Below are 14,658 nucleotides of genomic sequence, written 5' to 3' on the forward strand. Positions count from 1 at the left end.
GGGTTGGAAGAAATAGTCCAACACCCACTTACTCTATGAAGGCTCAACACCTTCTCTGTATTCCTTACCTTCTGGGAAGGCCCTGCCTCCCTTCTTCAATCCCAGGGACTTGGTATTTGCTGCAACTATGTTAGGAAAACATATTTACTTCATGGAAAAGACTTCCTGTGCCCCGTAAATCACACGTTTGTCTTCCTAATTGTGAGCAATGGGCTTAAATGTTCAAAGAGGTGTTACGACACTTGCGGGGAGGTCTGATTTATTTCCCAGTAATTATTTTCTTCTTTTCAGAAAATCCCAATGAGTCAGATGATTTTAGTGATGCTGAGCTAATTTCTGTGTCTAAATCTCTTCCTGTTTCCGGATGAAAAAGAAGACCATTCTGAGGTACACTGAAAAGAAAAATGGGAATTAAACTCAAGAAGGTGAGTGAGGAGAAATTATTCAATGTTGTTCAAAATAGGTACATGTTTTTGAAAATTGAGAACTCCTCTGGTATTATAAAAAAAGAATCTATATACATATATTTCCATACATATGTGTATATATTTATGTGTGTATATCTATATTCAGAATACATAACAGCTCTTTATAAATGTGACTCTTATCCAACTCTTTGTTATATATTATTATTTTTAAAGATTTATTTACTTATTTGAGAGAGAAAGGGGGGAGAGACAGAAGGAGTAGGGAGAGGGAGAGAATCCCAAGCAGACTCCTGATTGAGCAGAGATCCCAACTTGGGCTTGATCCCACGACCCTGAGATCATGACCTGAGTTGAAATCAAGAGTCCGAGATCTGAGTTGAAATCAAGAGTCAGGTGCTCAACAGACTGTGGCACCCAGGTGCCCCAACTCTTAGTTATATATCCTAAGCAATAACAATGGTACATCGTGGAATTAAGGAGAAACTGGGTACATTTATAGGATTAAATCTTTTGAAGATATTGTATTGGTCATTTTGTGAAAGAGAAAAGACTTATGTCAACACTTGTGTAATGCATGTTAATGGTAAAGGTAGTACAAGATGTCATAAGAACATAGAAAGTTTTCCTAAGAAATTGGGGGAGATTCTGAAGGTGTGATATTCAAGACAAGCATCAAATGACTGAAAGACAATTTCAGGGCAAGGACATAGCATGTACAAACTATGGAGGCATAGGAAAGAACCACATCTTTGGGGAACAGTAAGAAGTTTTTCTTTCAAAAACATGTATTGAATTGGGGTGCCTGGATGGCTTTGTCAGCAGAACAGGCACTTCTTGCTCTCAGGTCTGTAAGTTTGAGCCCCGCATGGGGTGTAAAGATTACTTAAAAATAAAAATCTTAAAAGATATGTATTGATCATATTTACAGTAACAAGTGGTTTTCTGAGCACCGCAGACACATAAATAAAAGATACTACTGACAAAGACATGATTGTTTAAAGTAAATCCCAAGAGAGAGGAAATAGTGAGAATCTAAGCTTGAAAAGGCCACATAGAGCTCCATCATGAATGGCCTTGTATTGTAGTTCACATTCATGTTTTATTTAAGGGACTGTTAGAGAGGCAGTGAGCTTTGAACGATTAAGCTGGGGCAAGACAAAATCAGATTCGCATTTTATAATTTGCTTTCATGTGGAAAGTATAACAGAAGAAAATAGTGAATAGACGAGGAATTTGTTAAGTTACACATCAAAAAGAAAAGATGGTGAAATGAGGTAGTGGATATATTTTCCATTAAAATAAAAACAATTTGGGGAGGACTATATATTTACAAATGATATATACCGAGGTATGGGTTTTGTTTTGGCATTTTTTGGTGGGTATAATAAATATGAATTGAGACACAGGATTAAAGTTGGTGAACCATGAGAGACTATGGACTCTGAAAAACAATCTAAGGGGTTTCAAGGGGCGGTGGGGTGGGAGGTTGGGGGAACCAGGTGGTGGGTATTAGGGAGGGCACAGATTGCATGGAGCACTGGGTGTGGTGCAAAAACAATGAATAATGTTATGCTAAAAAAAAAAAGTTGGAACTCTTAAAAGTATATAAATGCAAAGTGTTAAATTATACATATACACATACACACATAGAAGGTAATAAATGGTATATAGCATGAAAGGGATAAATATACATATACATGCATCTTAATATATATCTTAGCAATTATTAAAGGATAACATCTGATGATGGATCATCACTGGGCAAAGCTATGAAAAGACAACTCACACAGAATGAATTTCAGTGACAAATAGACCTTTATAAATGCTCAAATTCACCACTATATCCGGGCAATTCAAGTTACCATTAACACAGAGGTGTCACTTTGAGTAAATCAGACTGCCAAACATTTAAAACAGCACCACTATTTATTGCTGGTGGGGATACAGGGAAAATCGTAATTTCAAAAAATTGTTATTGGAAATTGGAGGTGTGGTAGCCTTTGCAGAAAGCAATCTGTAAATGTCTAGGAAACATTTTTTTAAATGTTCCACAAATCCTTTCGTGCAAAATTCTACCCCTGAGAATTTCTTCCATACAAATAAAGCCACTAGTGTGTAAGAACTTATATGTAAGGATTCCTATTTACATCATTGTAAGTAGTGGCAAAAAACTGGAAACAGAATGAGTATCAGTGAGCTGATGGCTAGAAAATTATGGTATGGCCAACTGAAAAAGGAAGAATCATCCTCAAAAATGCAGCATCAGGGACAGAACTAGAGGGTATTATGCTGAGTGAAATAAATCAGTCAGGGAAAGACAATTTTCATATGCTCTCTCTGATATGAGGAATTTGAGAGACAGGGAGGAGGGTTGTGAGAGGTTAGAAAGTAAAAAAGGAAACAAAATGGGATTAGGAAGGAGACAAATCATAGGATACTCTTAATCTCACAAAACAAACTGAAGGTTGCTGGGGGTTGGGGGGTAAGGATTGGGTGGTTGGGAAGGTATGTGCTATGGTGAGTGCTGTGACATGTGTAAGCCTGATGATTCACAGACTTGTGCCCCTGGGGTAAATAATAAGTTATATGTTAATAAAAATGATTTAAAATGTAAAAAAAAATGCAGCATCATTCCATTTATGGGCTCATGTTATCAGATATAATTAAATGTTTATACCTATAAGAGTATATGTGTGTATATGTATATGGAAACATTAAATATCAAACTTTGCTAGATTAGGACTACAATAGACTTGTGATTTATAATCTTGGACATATGAATATTATTCTGATGTAATGAATAAGGATTAAACTACTTTTTCCTTGAAGAGGAATCACGGCTGAGTCACTGCTTCAGAATCAGATGGGGGTACTTTTAAAAATGGCATTTTGGGGTGCCTTCTTCATTCTATGAGCTAGAAATTATTCTCATGCAAGGTGAAATCTGCAAATCATTGCTTTCAAGTTTTCTGTTCAGGGAAGTAGTAAGCTTTTTAATACATGTGAGTTTGTGTGTGTGTTTGGTGGGTGAATCTGTGTGTGCTGTAATATAACACATCATATTTCAACATAATTCTATGTAAGCCTGCACAAAGAGGAAAATAACAGTTTTTCTATTTATGGTTTTAGTTCAGCCTTGAAGACCCCATGATGAAGACCTGAACAATGGAATGGAGCAAGAATCCACCTGGTTCACTGAGGATTCCAATACTTTCTTTGTCTCCTAGTGTCCTGAAGACTGCTGCTGAATTTATAAAAATTAAATTGGTGAATGTGACTAGAAACTGTTTATAAGACTTTCAAGGGGATTAAATAAAAAGGAATATTGCTGATTTGAATTTGTCTTAACTTCCTGCTCTTGATTTTATGAATTTCTGAGTAGGCTTTCTTACTTTTTAAGGGTTTCATAAATATAACATGATGTCTTTTTGTTTGTGTTTCCATTTGCATATAATATATATGTTTTCTACTTTGGTTTAAATAATAATTTTCTTCTTATTACAAAATCAAAACAAATTTGTTTTATTTTTCAGTTTTTTTTAAGAAAGGGAAAGTTAATGATTATTGAAAGGTTAATAATATATTGTTACCTCTACAAGGGATGAATATCATCAGTTCTTAATTGCTTTTTGTTATTGTGATTCTTGTCACTGACAAAATATGCACAGCAATGCCTGGTAAAGGTACAAAGACTCAAAGGCTCACTTCCTTGTTCCTTAAGACAGTGTAACTAAAACTGAACTTAATGTGTAAATTACATCTTTTCTATATAAATGTAAGTTATCATAATGAAATTTGATATTTTGTCAAAATCATGTATCCATATTTTTCTTATAATTTTTTAAAAATTTATTCTATTTATTTATTTATATTTTTTATTTTTTATAAACATGTATTTTTATCCCCAGGGGTACAGGTCTGTGAATCGCCAGGTTTACACACTTCACAGCACTCACCAAAGCACATACCTTCCCCAATGTCCATAACCCCACCCCCCTTCTCCCAACCCCCCTGCCCCCAGCAACCCTCAGTTTGTTTTGTGAGATTAAGAGTCACTTATGGTTTGTCTCCCTCCCAATCCCATCTTGTTTCATTGATACTTCTCCTACCCCCTAACCCCCCACATTGCATCTCCACTTCCTCATATCAGGGAGATAATGTGATAGTTGTCTTTCTCTCCTTGACTTATTTCGCTAAGCATGATAGGCTCTAGTTCCATCCATGTTGTCGCAAATGGCAAAATTTCATTTCTTTTGATGGCTGCATAGTATTCCATTGTGTATATGTACCACATCTTCTTGATCCATTCATCTGTTGATGGACATCTAGGTTCTTTCCATAGTTTGGCTATTGTAGACATTGCTGCTCTAAACATTCGGGTGCATGTGCCCTTTGGATCACTACGTTTGTATCTTTAGGGTAAATACCCAGTAGTGCAATTGCTGGGTCATAGGGCAGTTTATTTTCAACATTTTGAGGAACCTCCATGCTGTTTTCCAGAGTGGCTGCACCAGCCTGCATTCCCACCAACAGTGGAGGAGGGTTCCCCTTTCGCCGCATCCTCGCCAGCATCTGTCATTTCCTGACTTGTTGATTTTAGCCATTCTGACTGGTGTGAGGTGATATCTCATTGTGGTTTTGATTTGTATTTCCCTGATGCCAAATGATATGGAGCACTTTTTCATGTGTCTGTTGGCCATCTGGATGTCTTCTTTGCAGAAATGTCTGTTCATGTCCTCTGCCCATTTCTTGATTGGATTATTTGTTCTTTGGGTGTTGAGTTTCCTAAGTTCTTTATAGATTTTGGACACTAGTCCTTTATCTGATATGTCGTTTGCAAATATCTTCTCCCATTCTGTCAGTTGTCTTTTGATTTTGTTAACTGTTTCCTTTGCTGTGCAAAAGCTTTTGATCTTGATGAAATCCCAATAGTTCATTTTTGCCCTTGCTTCCCTTGCCTTTGGCGATATTCCTAGGAAGATGTTGCTGCGGCTGAGGTTGAAGAGGTTGCTGCCTGTGTTCTCCTCAAGGATTTTGATGGATTCCTGTCTCACATTGAGGTCCTTCATCCATTTTGAGTCTATTTTCGTGTGTGGTGTAAGGAATGGTCCAATTTCATTTTTCTGCATGTGGCTGTCCAATTTTCCCAACACCATTTATTGAAGAGGCTGTCTTTTTTCCACTGGACATTCTTTCCTGCTTTGTCGAAGATTAGATGACCGTAGAGTTGAGGGTCTATTTCTGGGCTCTCTATTCTGTTCCATTGATCTCTGTGTCTGTTTTTGTGCCAGTACCATGCTGTCTTGATGATGACAGCTTTGTAATAGAGCTTGAAGTCCAGAATTGTGATGCCACCAACTTTGGCTTTCTTTTTCAATATCCCTTTGGCTATTCGAGGTCTTTTCTGGTTCCATATAAATTTTAGAATTATTTGTTCCATTTCTTTGAAAAAGATGGATGGTACTTTGATAGGAATTGCATTAAATGTGTAGATTGCTTTAGGTAGCATAGACATTTTCACAATATTTATTCTTCCAATCCAGGAGCATGGAACATTTTTCCATTTCTTTGTGTCTTCCACAATTTCTTTCATGAGTACTTTATAGTTTTCTGAGTATAGATTCTGTGCCTCTTTGGTTAGGTTTATTCCTAGGTATCTTATGGTTTTGGGTGCAATTGTAAATGGGATTGACTCCTTAATTTCTCTCTCTTCTGTCTTGTTGTTGGTGTAGGGAAATGCAACTGATTTCTGTGCATTGATTTTATATCCTGACACTTTTCTGAATTCCTATACAAGTTCTATCAGTTTTGGAGTGGAGTCTTTTGGGTTTTCCACATATAGTATCATATCATCTGCGAAGAGTGATAATTTGACTTCTTCTTTGCTGATTTGGATGCCTTTAATTTCCTTTTGTTGTCTGATTGCTGAGGCTAGGACTTCTAGTACTATGTTCAATAGCAGTGGTGATAATGGACATCCCTGCTGTGTTCCTGACCTTAGCGGAAAAGCTTTCAGTTTCTCTCCATTGAGAATGATATTTGCGGTGGGTTTCTCATAGATGGCTTTGATGATATTGAGGTATGTGCCCTCTCTCCCTACACTTTGAAGAGTTTTGATCAGGCAGAGATGCTGTACTTTGTCAAATGCTTTTTCAGCATCTATTGAGAGTATCATATGGTTCTTGTTCTTTCTTTTATTGATGTGTTGTATCACACTGACTGATTTGTGGATATTGAACCAACCTTGCAGCCCTGGAATAAATCCCACTTGGTCGTGGTGAATAATCCTTTTAATGTACTGTTGAATCCTATTGGCTAGTATTTTGGTGAGAATTTTTGCATATGTGTTCATCAAGGACATTGGTCTATAGCTCTCTTTTTTGATGGGATCCTTGTCTGGTTTTAGGATCAAGGTGATGCTAGCCACATAAAATGAGTTTGGAAGTTTTCCTTCCATTTCTATTTTTTAGAACAGTTTCAGGAGAATAGGAATTAATTCTTCTTTAAATGTTTGGTAGAATTCCCCCAGGAAGCCGTTGGGCCCTGGGCTTTTGTTTGTTTGGAAATTTTTAATGACTGTTTCAATCTCCTTACTGGTTATGGGTCTGTTCAGGCTTTCTATTTCTTCCTGGTTCAGTTGTGGTAGTTTATATGTTTCTAGGAATGCATCCATTTCTTCCAGATTGTCAAAATTGTTGGCGTAGAGTTGCTCATAGTATGTTCTTATAATAGTTTGTATTTCTTTGGTGTTAGTTGTGATCTCTCCTCTTTCATTCATGATTTTATTTATGTGGGTCCTTTCTCTTTTCTTTTTGATAAGTCTGGCCAGGGGTTTATCAATTTTATTAATTCTTTCAAAGAACCAGCTCCTAGTTTCGTTGATTCGTTCTATTGTTTTTTGTTTGTTTGTTTCTACTTCATTGATTTCTGCTCTGAACTTTATGATTTCTCTTCTCCTGCTGGGCTTAGGGTTTCTTTCTTGTTCTTTCTCGAGCTCCTTTAGGTGTAGGGTTAGGTTGTGTACCTGAGACCTTTCTTGTTTCTTGAGAAAGGCTTGTACTGCTATATATTTTCCTCTCAGGACTGCCTTTATTGTGTCCCACTGATTTTGAACCGTTGTATTTTCATTATCATTTGTTTCCATGATTTTTTTTCAATTCTTCTTTAATTTCCCGGTTGACCCATTCATTCTTTAGAAGGATGCTGTTTAGTCTCCATGTATTTGGGTTCTTTCCAAACTTCCTCCTGTGGTTGAGCTCTAGCTTCAGAGCATTGTGGTCTGAAAATATGCAGGGAATGATCCCAATCTTTTGATACCGGTTGAGTCCTGATTTAGGACCGAGGATGTGATCTATTCTGGAGAATGTTCCATGTGCACTAGAGAAGAATGTGTATTCTGTTGCTTTGGGATGAAATGTTCTGAATATATCTGTGATGTCCATCTGATCCAGTGTGTCGTTTAAGGCCTTTATTTCCTTGCTGACCTTTTGCTTGGATGATCTGTCCATTTCAATGAGGGGAGTGTTAAAGTCCCCTACTATTATTGTATTATTGTTTATGTGTTTCTTTGATTTTGTTATTAATTGGTTTATATAGTTGGCTGCTCCCACGTTGGGGGCATAGATATTTAAAATTGTTAGATCTTCTTGTTGGACAGACCCTTTGAGTATGATAAAGTGTCCTTCCTCATCTCTTATTATAGTCTTTGGCTTAAAATCTAATTGATCTGATATAAGGATTGCCACTCCTACTTTCTTCTGATGTCCATTAGCATGGTAAATTCTTTTCCACCCCCTCACTTTAAATATGGAGGTGTCTTCGGGCTTAAAATGAGTGTCTTGGAGGCAACATATAGATGGGTTTTGTTTTTTTATCCATTCTGATACCCTGTGTCTTTTGATTGGGGAATTTAGCCCATTAACATTTAGGGTAACTATTGAGAGATATGAATTTAGTGCCATTGTATTGCGTGTAAGGTGACTGTTACTGTATATGGTCTCTGTTCCTTTCTGATCTACCACTTGTAGGCTCTCTCTTTGCTTAGAGGACCCCTTTCAATATTTCCTGTAGAGCTGGTTTGGTGTTTGCAAATTCTTTCAGTTTTTGTTTGTCCTGGAAGCTTTTAATCTCTCCTTCTATTTTCAATGATAGCCTAGCTGGATATAGTATTCTTGGCTGCATGTTTTTCTCGTTTAGTGCTCTGAAAATATCATGCCAGCTCTTTCTGGCCTGCCAGGTCTCTGTGGATAAGTCAGCTGCCAATCTAATATTTTTACCATTGTATGTTACAGACTTCTTTTCCCGGGCTGCTTTCAGGATTTTCTCTTTGTCACTGAGACTTGAAAATTTTACTATTAGGTGATGGGGTGTGGGCCTATTCTTATTGATTTTGAGGGGCGTTCTCTGAACCTCCTGAATTTTGATGCTCGTTCCCTTTGCCATATTGGGGAAATTCTCCCCAATAATTCTCTCCAGTATACCTTCTGCTCCCCTCTCTCTTTCTTCTTCTTCTAGAATCCCAATTATTCTAATGTTGTTTCGTCTTATGGTGTTACTTATCTCTCAAATTCTCCCCTCGTGATCCAGTAGCTGTTTGTCCCTCTTTTGCTCAGCTTCTTTATTCTCTCTCATTTGGTCTTCTATATCACTAATTCTTTCTTCTGCCTCATTTATCCTAGCAGTAAGAGCCTCCATTTTTGATTGCACCTCATTAATAGCTTTTTTTATTTCAACTTGGTTAGATTTTAGTTCTTTTATTTCTCCAGAAAGGGCTTTTATATCTCCCGAGAGGGATTCTCTAATATCTTCCATGCCTTTTTCGAGCCCAGCTAGAACCTTGAGAATTGTCATTCTGAACTCTAGATCTGACATATTACCAATGTCTGTATTGAATAGGTCCCTAGCCTTTGGTACTGCCTCTTGTTCTTTTTTTTTGTGGTGAATTTTTCCGCCTTGTCATTTTGTCTAGATAAGAGTATATGAAGGAGCAAGTAAAATACTAAAAGGGTGGCAACAACCCCAGGAAAATATGCTTTAACCAAATCAGAAGAGATCCCAAATCGTGAGGGGGGAGAAAGGGGATAAAAAGAGGTTCAAAAAGAAAGAAAGAAAAAAAAATGAAAAGAATTTAAAAAAAGAAAACGAATTAAGAAAAATATAAAAAAAGAAAAAATATATATATTAGATAAACTAGTTAGAAAACGTTAAAAAAATAAAGGGTAAAAGTTAAAAAAAATTTTAGCAGAAGAGAAAAAAAATGAAAAAGAAAAAAATTAAATTAACTGCAAGAATAAAAAAATCACAGGGAGAAAGCCATGAGTTCCATGCTTTGCATATCCTCCTCTGGAATTCTGCTGCTCTCCTTGGTATTGAAACTGCACTCCTTGGTAGGTGAACTTTGTCTTGGCTGGATTTCTTGTTGATCTTCTGGGGGAGGGGCCTGTTGTAGTGAGTCTCAAGTGTCTTTGCCCCAGGCGGAATTGCACCGCCCTTACCAGGGGCCCGGGCTGAGTAGTCCGCTAGGGCTTGCTTTCAGGAGCTTTTGATCCCTGAGCGCTTTCCGTAGAGTTCCTGAGGACAGGAATACAAATGGAGGCCTCCTGGTCTCCGGCCTGGAGGAGCCGAGAGCCCAGGGCCCCACTCCTCAGTGTGCCCTCAGAGAACAGCGCCCAGTTACTTCTGTCTGCCTGACCTCCGGCCGCGTTCCGAGTTCACCGAGCCTGCGACTGGTTCAAGGTAACCCCCGAGCTGGGAGCTTACTGTCGGCTCTGTCTCTGTGGCCGGCTTTCCCGTTCCAATACCCACAAGCTCTGCGACACTCAGACACCCCCGATCCTTCTGTGACCCTGCGGGACCTGAGGCCACACTAACCCCACGTGGGCTTTGCCCCCAGTTTAGCCTCTGGAGCAATGTCCCTCAGCGGAACAGACTTTTAAAAGTCCCAATGGTTGCTCCGCCACTTGCAGGGAGCCGGTCCCTCCCCCGGGGTCTATCTTCCCATGGCTTTGGATTCACTTCTCCCCCAGTCCTACCTTTCAGAAAGTGGTTGTTTTTCTATTTCCAGAATTGCTGTTCTTCTTCTCTTCGATCTGCCGATGGATTTGCAGGTGTTTGCAATCTTTAGATAAGCTATCTAGCTGATCTCCTGCTAGCTGAAGTAGTCTCAGCCTGCTACTTCTCCGCCATCTTGATTCCTATTAAATTTATTTTTTATTTTCTGAATAACAGTATTCATTATTTTTGCACCACACCTAGTGCTCCATGCAATCTGTGTCCTCTATAATACCCACTACCTGGTACCCCGACCTCCCACCCCCCGCCCCTTCAAACCCCTCAGATTGTTTTTCAGAGTCCATAGTCTCTCATGGTTCACCTCCTCTTCCAATTTCCCCCAACTCCCTTCTCCTCTCTATCTCCCCATGTCCTCCATGCTATTTGTTATCCTCCACAAATAAGTGAAACCATATGATAATTGACTCTCTCTGCTTGACTTATTTCACTCAGCATAATCTCTTCCAGTCCCGTCCATGTTGCTAGAAAAGTTGGGTATTCATCCTTTCTGATGGAGGCATTACTCCATAGTGTACATGGACCACATTTTCCTTATCCATTCGTCTGTTGAAGGGCATCTTGTTTCTTTCCACAGTTTGGCGACTATGGCCATTGCTGCTATAAACATTGGGGTACAGATAGCCCTTCTTTTCACGACATCTGTATCTTTGGGGTAAATACCCAGGAGTGCAATTGCAGGGTCATAGGGAAGTTCTATTTTTAATTTCTTGAGGAATCTCCACACTGTTCTCCAAAGAGGCTGCACCAACTTGCATTCCCACCAACAGTGGAAGAGGGTTCCCCTTTCTCCACATCCCCTCCAACACATTTTGTTTCCTGTCTTGTTAATTTTAGCCATTCTAACAGGTGTAAGGTGATATCTCAATGTGGGTTTTTTTTTAATTAATTTATTTATTTTTCAGAAAAAATAGTATTCATTCTTTTTTCACCACACTCAGTGCTCCATGCAATCTGTGCCCTCTCTAATACCCACCACCTGGTACCCCAACCTCCCACCCCCCCCTGTCACTTCAAACCCCTCAGACTGTTTTTCAGAGTCCATAGTCTCTCATGATTCACCTCCCCTTCCAATTTACCCCAACTCCCTTCTCCTCTCTAACACCCCTTATCCTCCATGATATTTGTTATGCTCCACAAATAAGTGAAACCATATGATAATTGACTCTCTCTGCTTGACTATTTCACTCAGCATAATCTCTTCCAGTCCTGTCCATGTTGCTACAAAAGTTGGGTATTCATCCCTTCTGAGAAAGGGGAACCCTCTTCCACTGTTGGTGGGAATGCAAGTTGGTGCAGCCTCTTTGGAGAACAGTGTGGAGATTCCTCAAGAAATTAAAAATAGAACTTCCCTATGACCCTGCCATAGCACTCCTGGGTATTTACCCCAAAGATACAGATGTCGTGAAAAGAAGGGCCATCTGTACCCCAATGTTTATAGCAGCAATGGCCATGGTCGCCAAACTATGGGAAGAACCAAGATGCCCTTCAACGGATGAATGGATAAGGAAGATGTGATATTTTCTTTTTTTTTTAAGATTTTATTCATTTATTTAACAGAGATGGAGAGACAGCAAGAGAGGGAGACCACAAGCAGAGGGAGAAGTAGGCCTCCCATGGAGCAGGGAGCCTGACACAGGGCTTGATCCCAGGACCCTGGGATCATGACCCAAGCCTAAGGCAGATGCTTGATGACTGAGCCACCCAGTTATTAATCATTAATTCTTGACCATCATTTCTTCTGCTCCATTCCATTATTCCACTGTTACATATCGTCCCACAGTTTTTGGATGTCCTATTTATCTTTATTCAGTCTTTGTTGTAGATTCTTCCCAAAATGTTTCCCAGTTAAGTCTTCAGGTGCCCTATGTAATCCCCTCCCCTTGTGGGTGGACTGGACTTAATGACTTGCTTTAATGAATAAAGTATGGCAAAAATGCTTAGATGTCATTTTGAAGATTAGGTTATAAATAACCATGATTCCATCTTTTTATTATTCTCTTTCTTGTTGTGAGTTCAGACTCTCTCTCTCTCTAGAGAGAGGTCAATATGGCAAGGAACTAAATGCAGCCTCTGTCAGAGCAAGAAACAGTATGCCTCAAATACAACATCCCATAACACACTGAATCCTGCTGACAACCTTATTTGTTCCATTTTAGTCTGCTTGGGCTGTGTAACAAAATACCATAGATTGAGTGCCTTAAACAAATATAATTTATTTTCTCACATTTCGGGAGAATGAATTCCACGATCAAGGTGTAGGCAAATTCGGTGTATAGTGAAAGCTCTTCCTTCCTTGCAGATCGCTACCTTCTCAACAAGTTCTCGTACAGTCTTTCCTCTGTGTGCACCCAGAAGAGAGATCTCTCTGGTGTATCCTCCTTTTCATATAGACACACCAACTTACTGGTTTGGGGCCCCACCCTTATAAACTCATTTAACCCTATATCTCCCTAAAGGCCCTCCAAATGTAGTCATGCTGAGGGTTAGGGCTTCAACCTATAAATTTTGGGGGGACACAATTCAGTCCATAACAGTGACCATGGAAGCAGATCTTTCCTCAGTCGAATCTTTAAGTGAAACCACAGCTCCATTTGACAACTTATGAGAAACCTTAAAGCAGCTATTGCCAAAGGAGAAGGTTGTCACTTTTGTTGTACCTGTTCGTTGTAAAGGTGAGAAAGAGACTCAAACCTTTAGATTGGAAACTGCTACCAAGCATGTCAGGGAGATAACTTTGGGAGATGGGAAATGGAGGAAATCCAAAACAGAAGCAGGTTTGTTGTGAAGGCAAGTATCAGTACATATGTACTGTCAAAGAATATTAATAACCAGGTTTTCATTTTTCTATGTTTTTAGTTCTCACTTCTGTAAGATCAAAGTTTACTCATTTACCAGCAATAGTTTACTCTAGAGTGTGTCAGCATGAAAATGTCAAAGAAGGGAAAATGTTTCCAGCTACCCTGTATTTTGAAAATTTCAGGAAGTTGTGGCTGAGAAACAAGGTACCAGACCAAGTTTCAGTACCCTCCCTTGTATCCTCCATTCTCTTGATCATATGACCTTGGGCTGGATCATAAATTATATTTCTCCAATACTTGTTTCATTTCCAGCTTTTCTAGAAAAGAGTCTCTCTGTTTTTCTTCTGATTGTTTCTGGCTTGGGCATTTGCCTCTGCTCTTCTGAGAATAGAAAAAGAGACAATGTCAGAGGCATAGCTATCTTCTACCTAGCAAGCACTGAGATTTAGTTAGACTTCCTCTTTTCTTCTTCTTCTTCTTCTTCTTCTTTTTTTTTTAGGTACTTGCCATGCGCAGCCTGGAGCCCAATGGAAGACTTGAATTCACAGCCCTGAGGCCAAGACCTGAGCTGAGATAAAGAGTCAGATGCGGGGGCACCTGGGTGGCTCAGTGGATTAAAGCCACTGCCTTCGGCTCATGTCATGATCCCAGGGTCCTGGGATTGAGCCCTGCATCAGGCTCTCTGCTCAGCAGGGAGCCTGCTTCCCCACCCCCACTGCTTCCCTCTCTGCCTACTTGTGATCTCTCTCTGTCAAATAAATAAACAAAATATTTTTTTTAAAAAAGAGTCAGATGCTTGGGGGAGGGAAGAGGGTGGGTGCTGGGTGGCTCATTCAGTCAAGCATCTGCCTCCTACTCAGGTCATCATCCCAGAATCCTGACATCTAACCTTGAAGGGTGCTCCCTGCTCAGTGGGGAGTCAGCTTCTCCCTCTGCCCCTCACCCTGCTCATGCTTTCTCTCCCTCACTCTCTCTCTCAAATAAATAAATAAAATCTTTTTAAAAAAGAATCAGATGCCTAACTGACTAAAACACAGGCAACACATTGTAGCATAATTTTATTTAACCTTTGTTATATGGTCTGCCGTGTATCAAAGTTGACAAGGAAGGACAAAGCTTTTGAATTTAGCAATGGAAATTTATAAGGGCTAAGTTATTTAAAATCTTTATTTCCTTATGTCTCATTTTAATTTATGTTAGCTCCGCTTTTTAAAAAGATTTATTTATTTTATTTTGAGAGAGAGAGAGAGAGCATGATTGGGAGGGGCAGAGGGAGAAAGAGAGAGAATCTCAAGCAGACTCTGTGCTGAGTGTGGAGCCTGATACAAGGCTCTATCCCAGGACTTGGAGATCATGACCTG

General features: G+C 39.3%; 1 protein-coding gene across 8 annotated transcripts in view; it reads left to right on the forward strand.

The window, feature by feature from the left end:
* Positions 1 to 3,766, forward strand: part of CD163 (CD163 molecule) — a 31,537-nt gene extending 27,771 nt beyond the window's left edge. For 4 of the 8 annotated variants that reach the window (XM_013063610.1, XM_013063611.1, XM_004766614.2 and 1 more), the window contains 2 exons: positions 292 to 425; positions 3,558 to 3,766. In XM_013063610.1, the coding sequence (XP_012919064.1) occupies positions 292 to 368 (77 nt within the window). In that variant the 3' untranslated portion in view covers positions 369 to 425; positions 3,558 to 3,766. The remainder of the gene's footprint in view (positions 1 to 291; positions 426 to 3,557) is intronic. The other 4 variants (XM_013063612.1, XM_045071676.1, XM_013063613.1 and 1 more) reach the window with 2 other exon arrangements.
* The last annotated feature ends 10,892 nt before the right edge of the window (positions 3,767 to 14,658 follow it).

Source organism: Mustela putorius, unplaced genomic scaffold (genome assembly GCF_011764305.1).
Source record: "Mustela putorius furo isolate JIRA1106 unplaced genomic scaffold, ASM1176430v1.1 tig00003988_pilon_pilon_pilon, whole genome shotgun sequence".
In the NCBI taxonomy this organism is placed as follows: domain Eukaryota; kingdom Metazoa; phylum Chordata; class Mammalia; order Carnivora; family Mustelidae; genus Mustela; species Mustela putorius.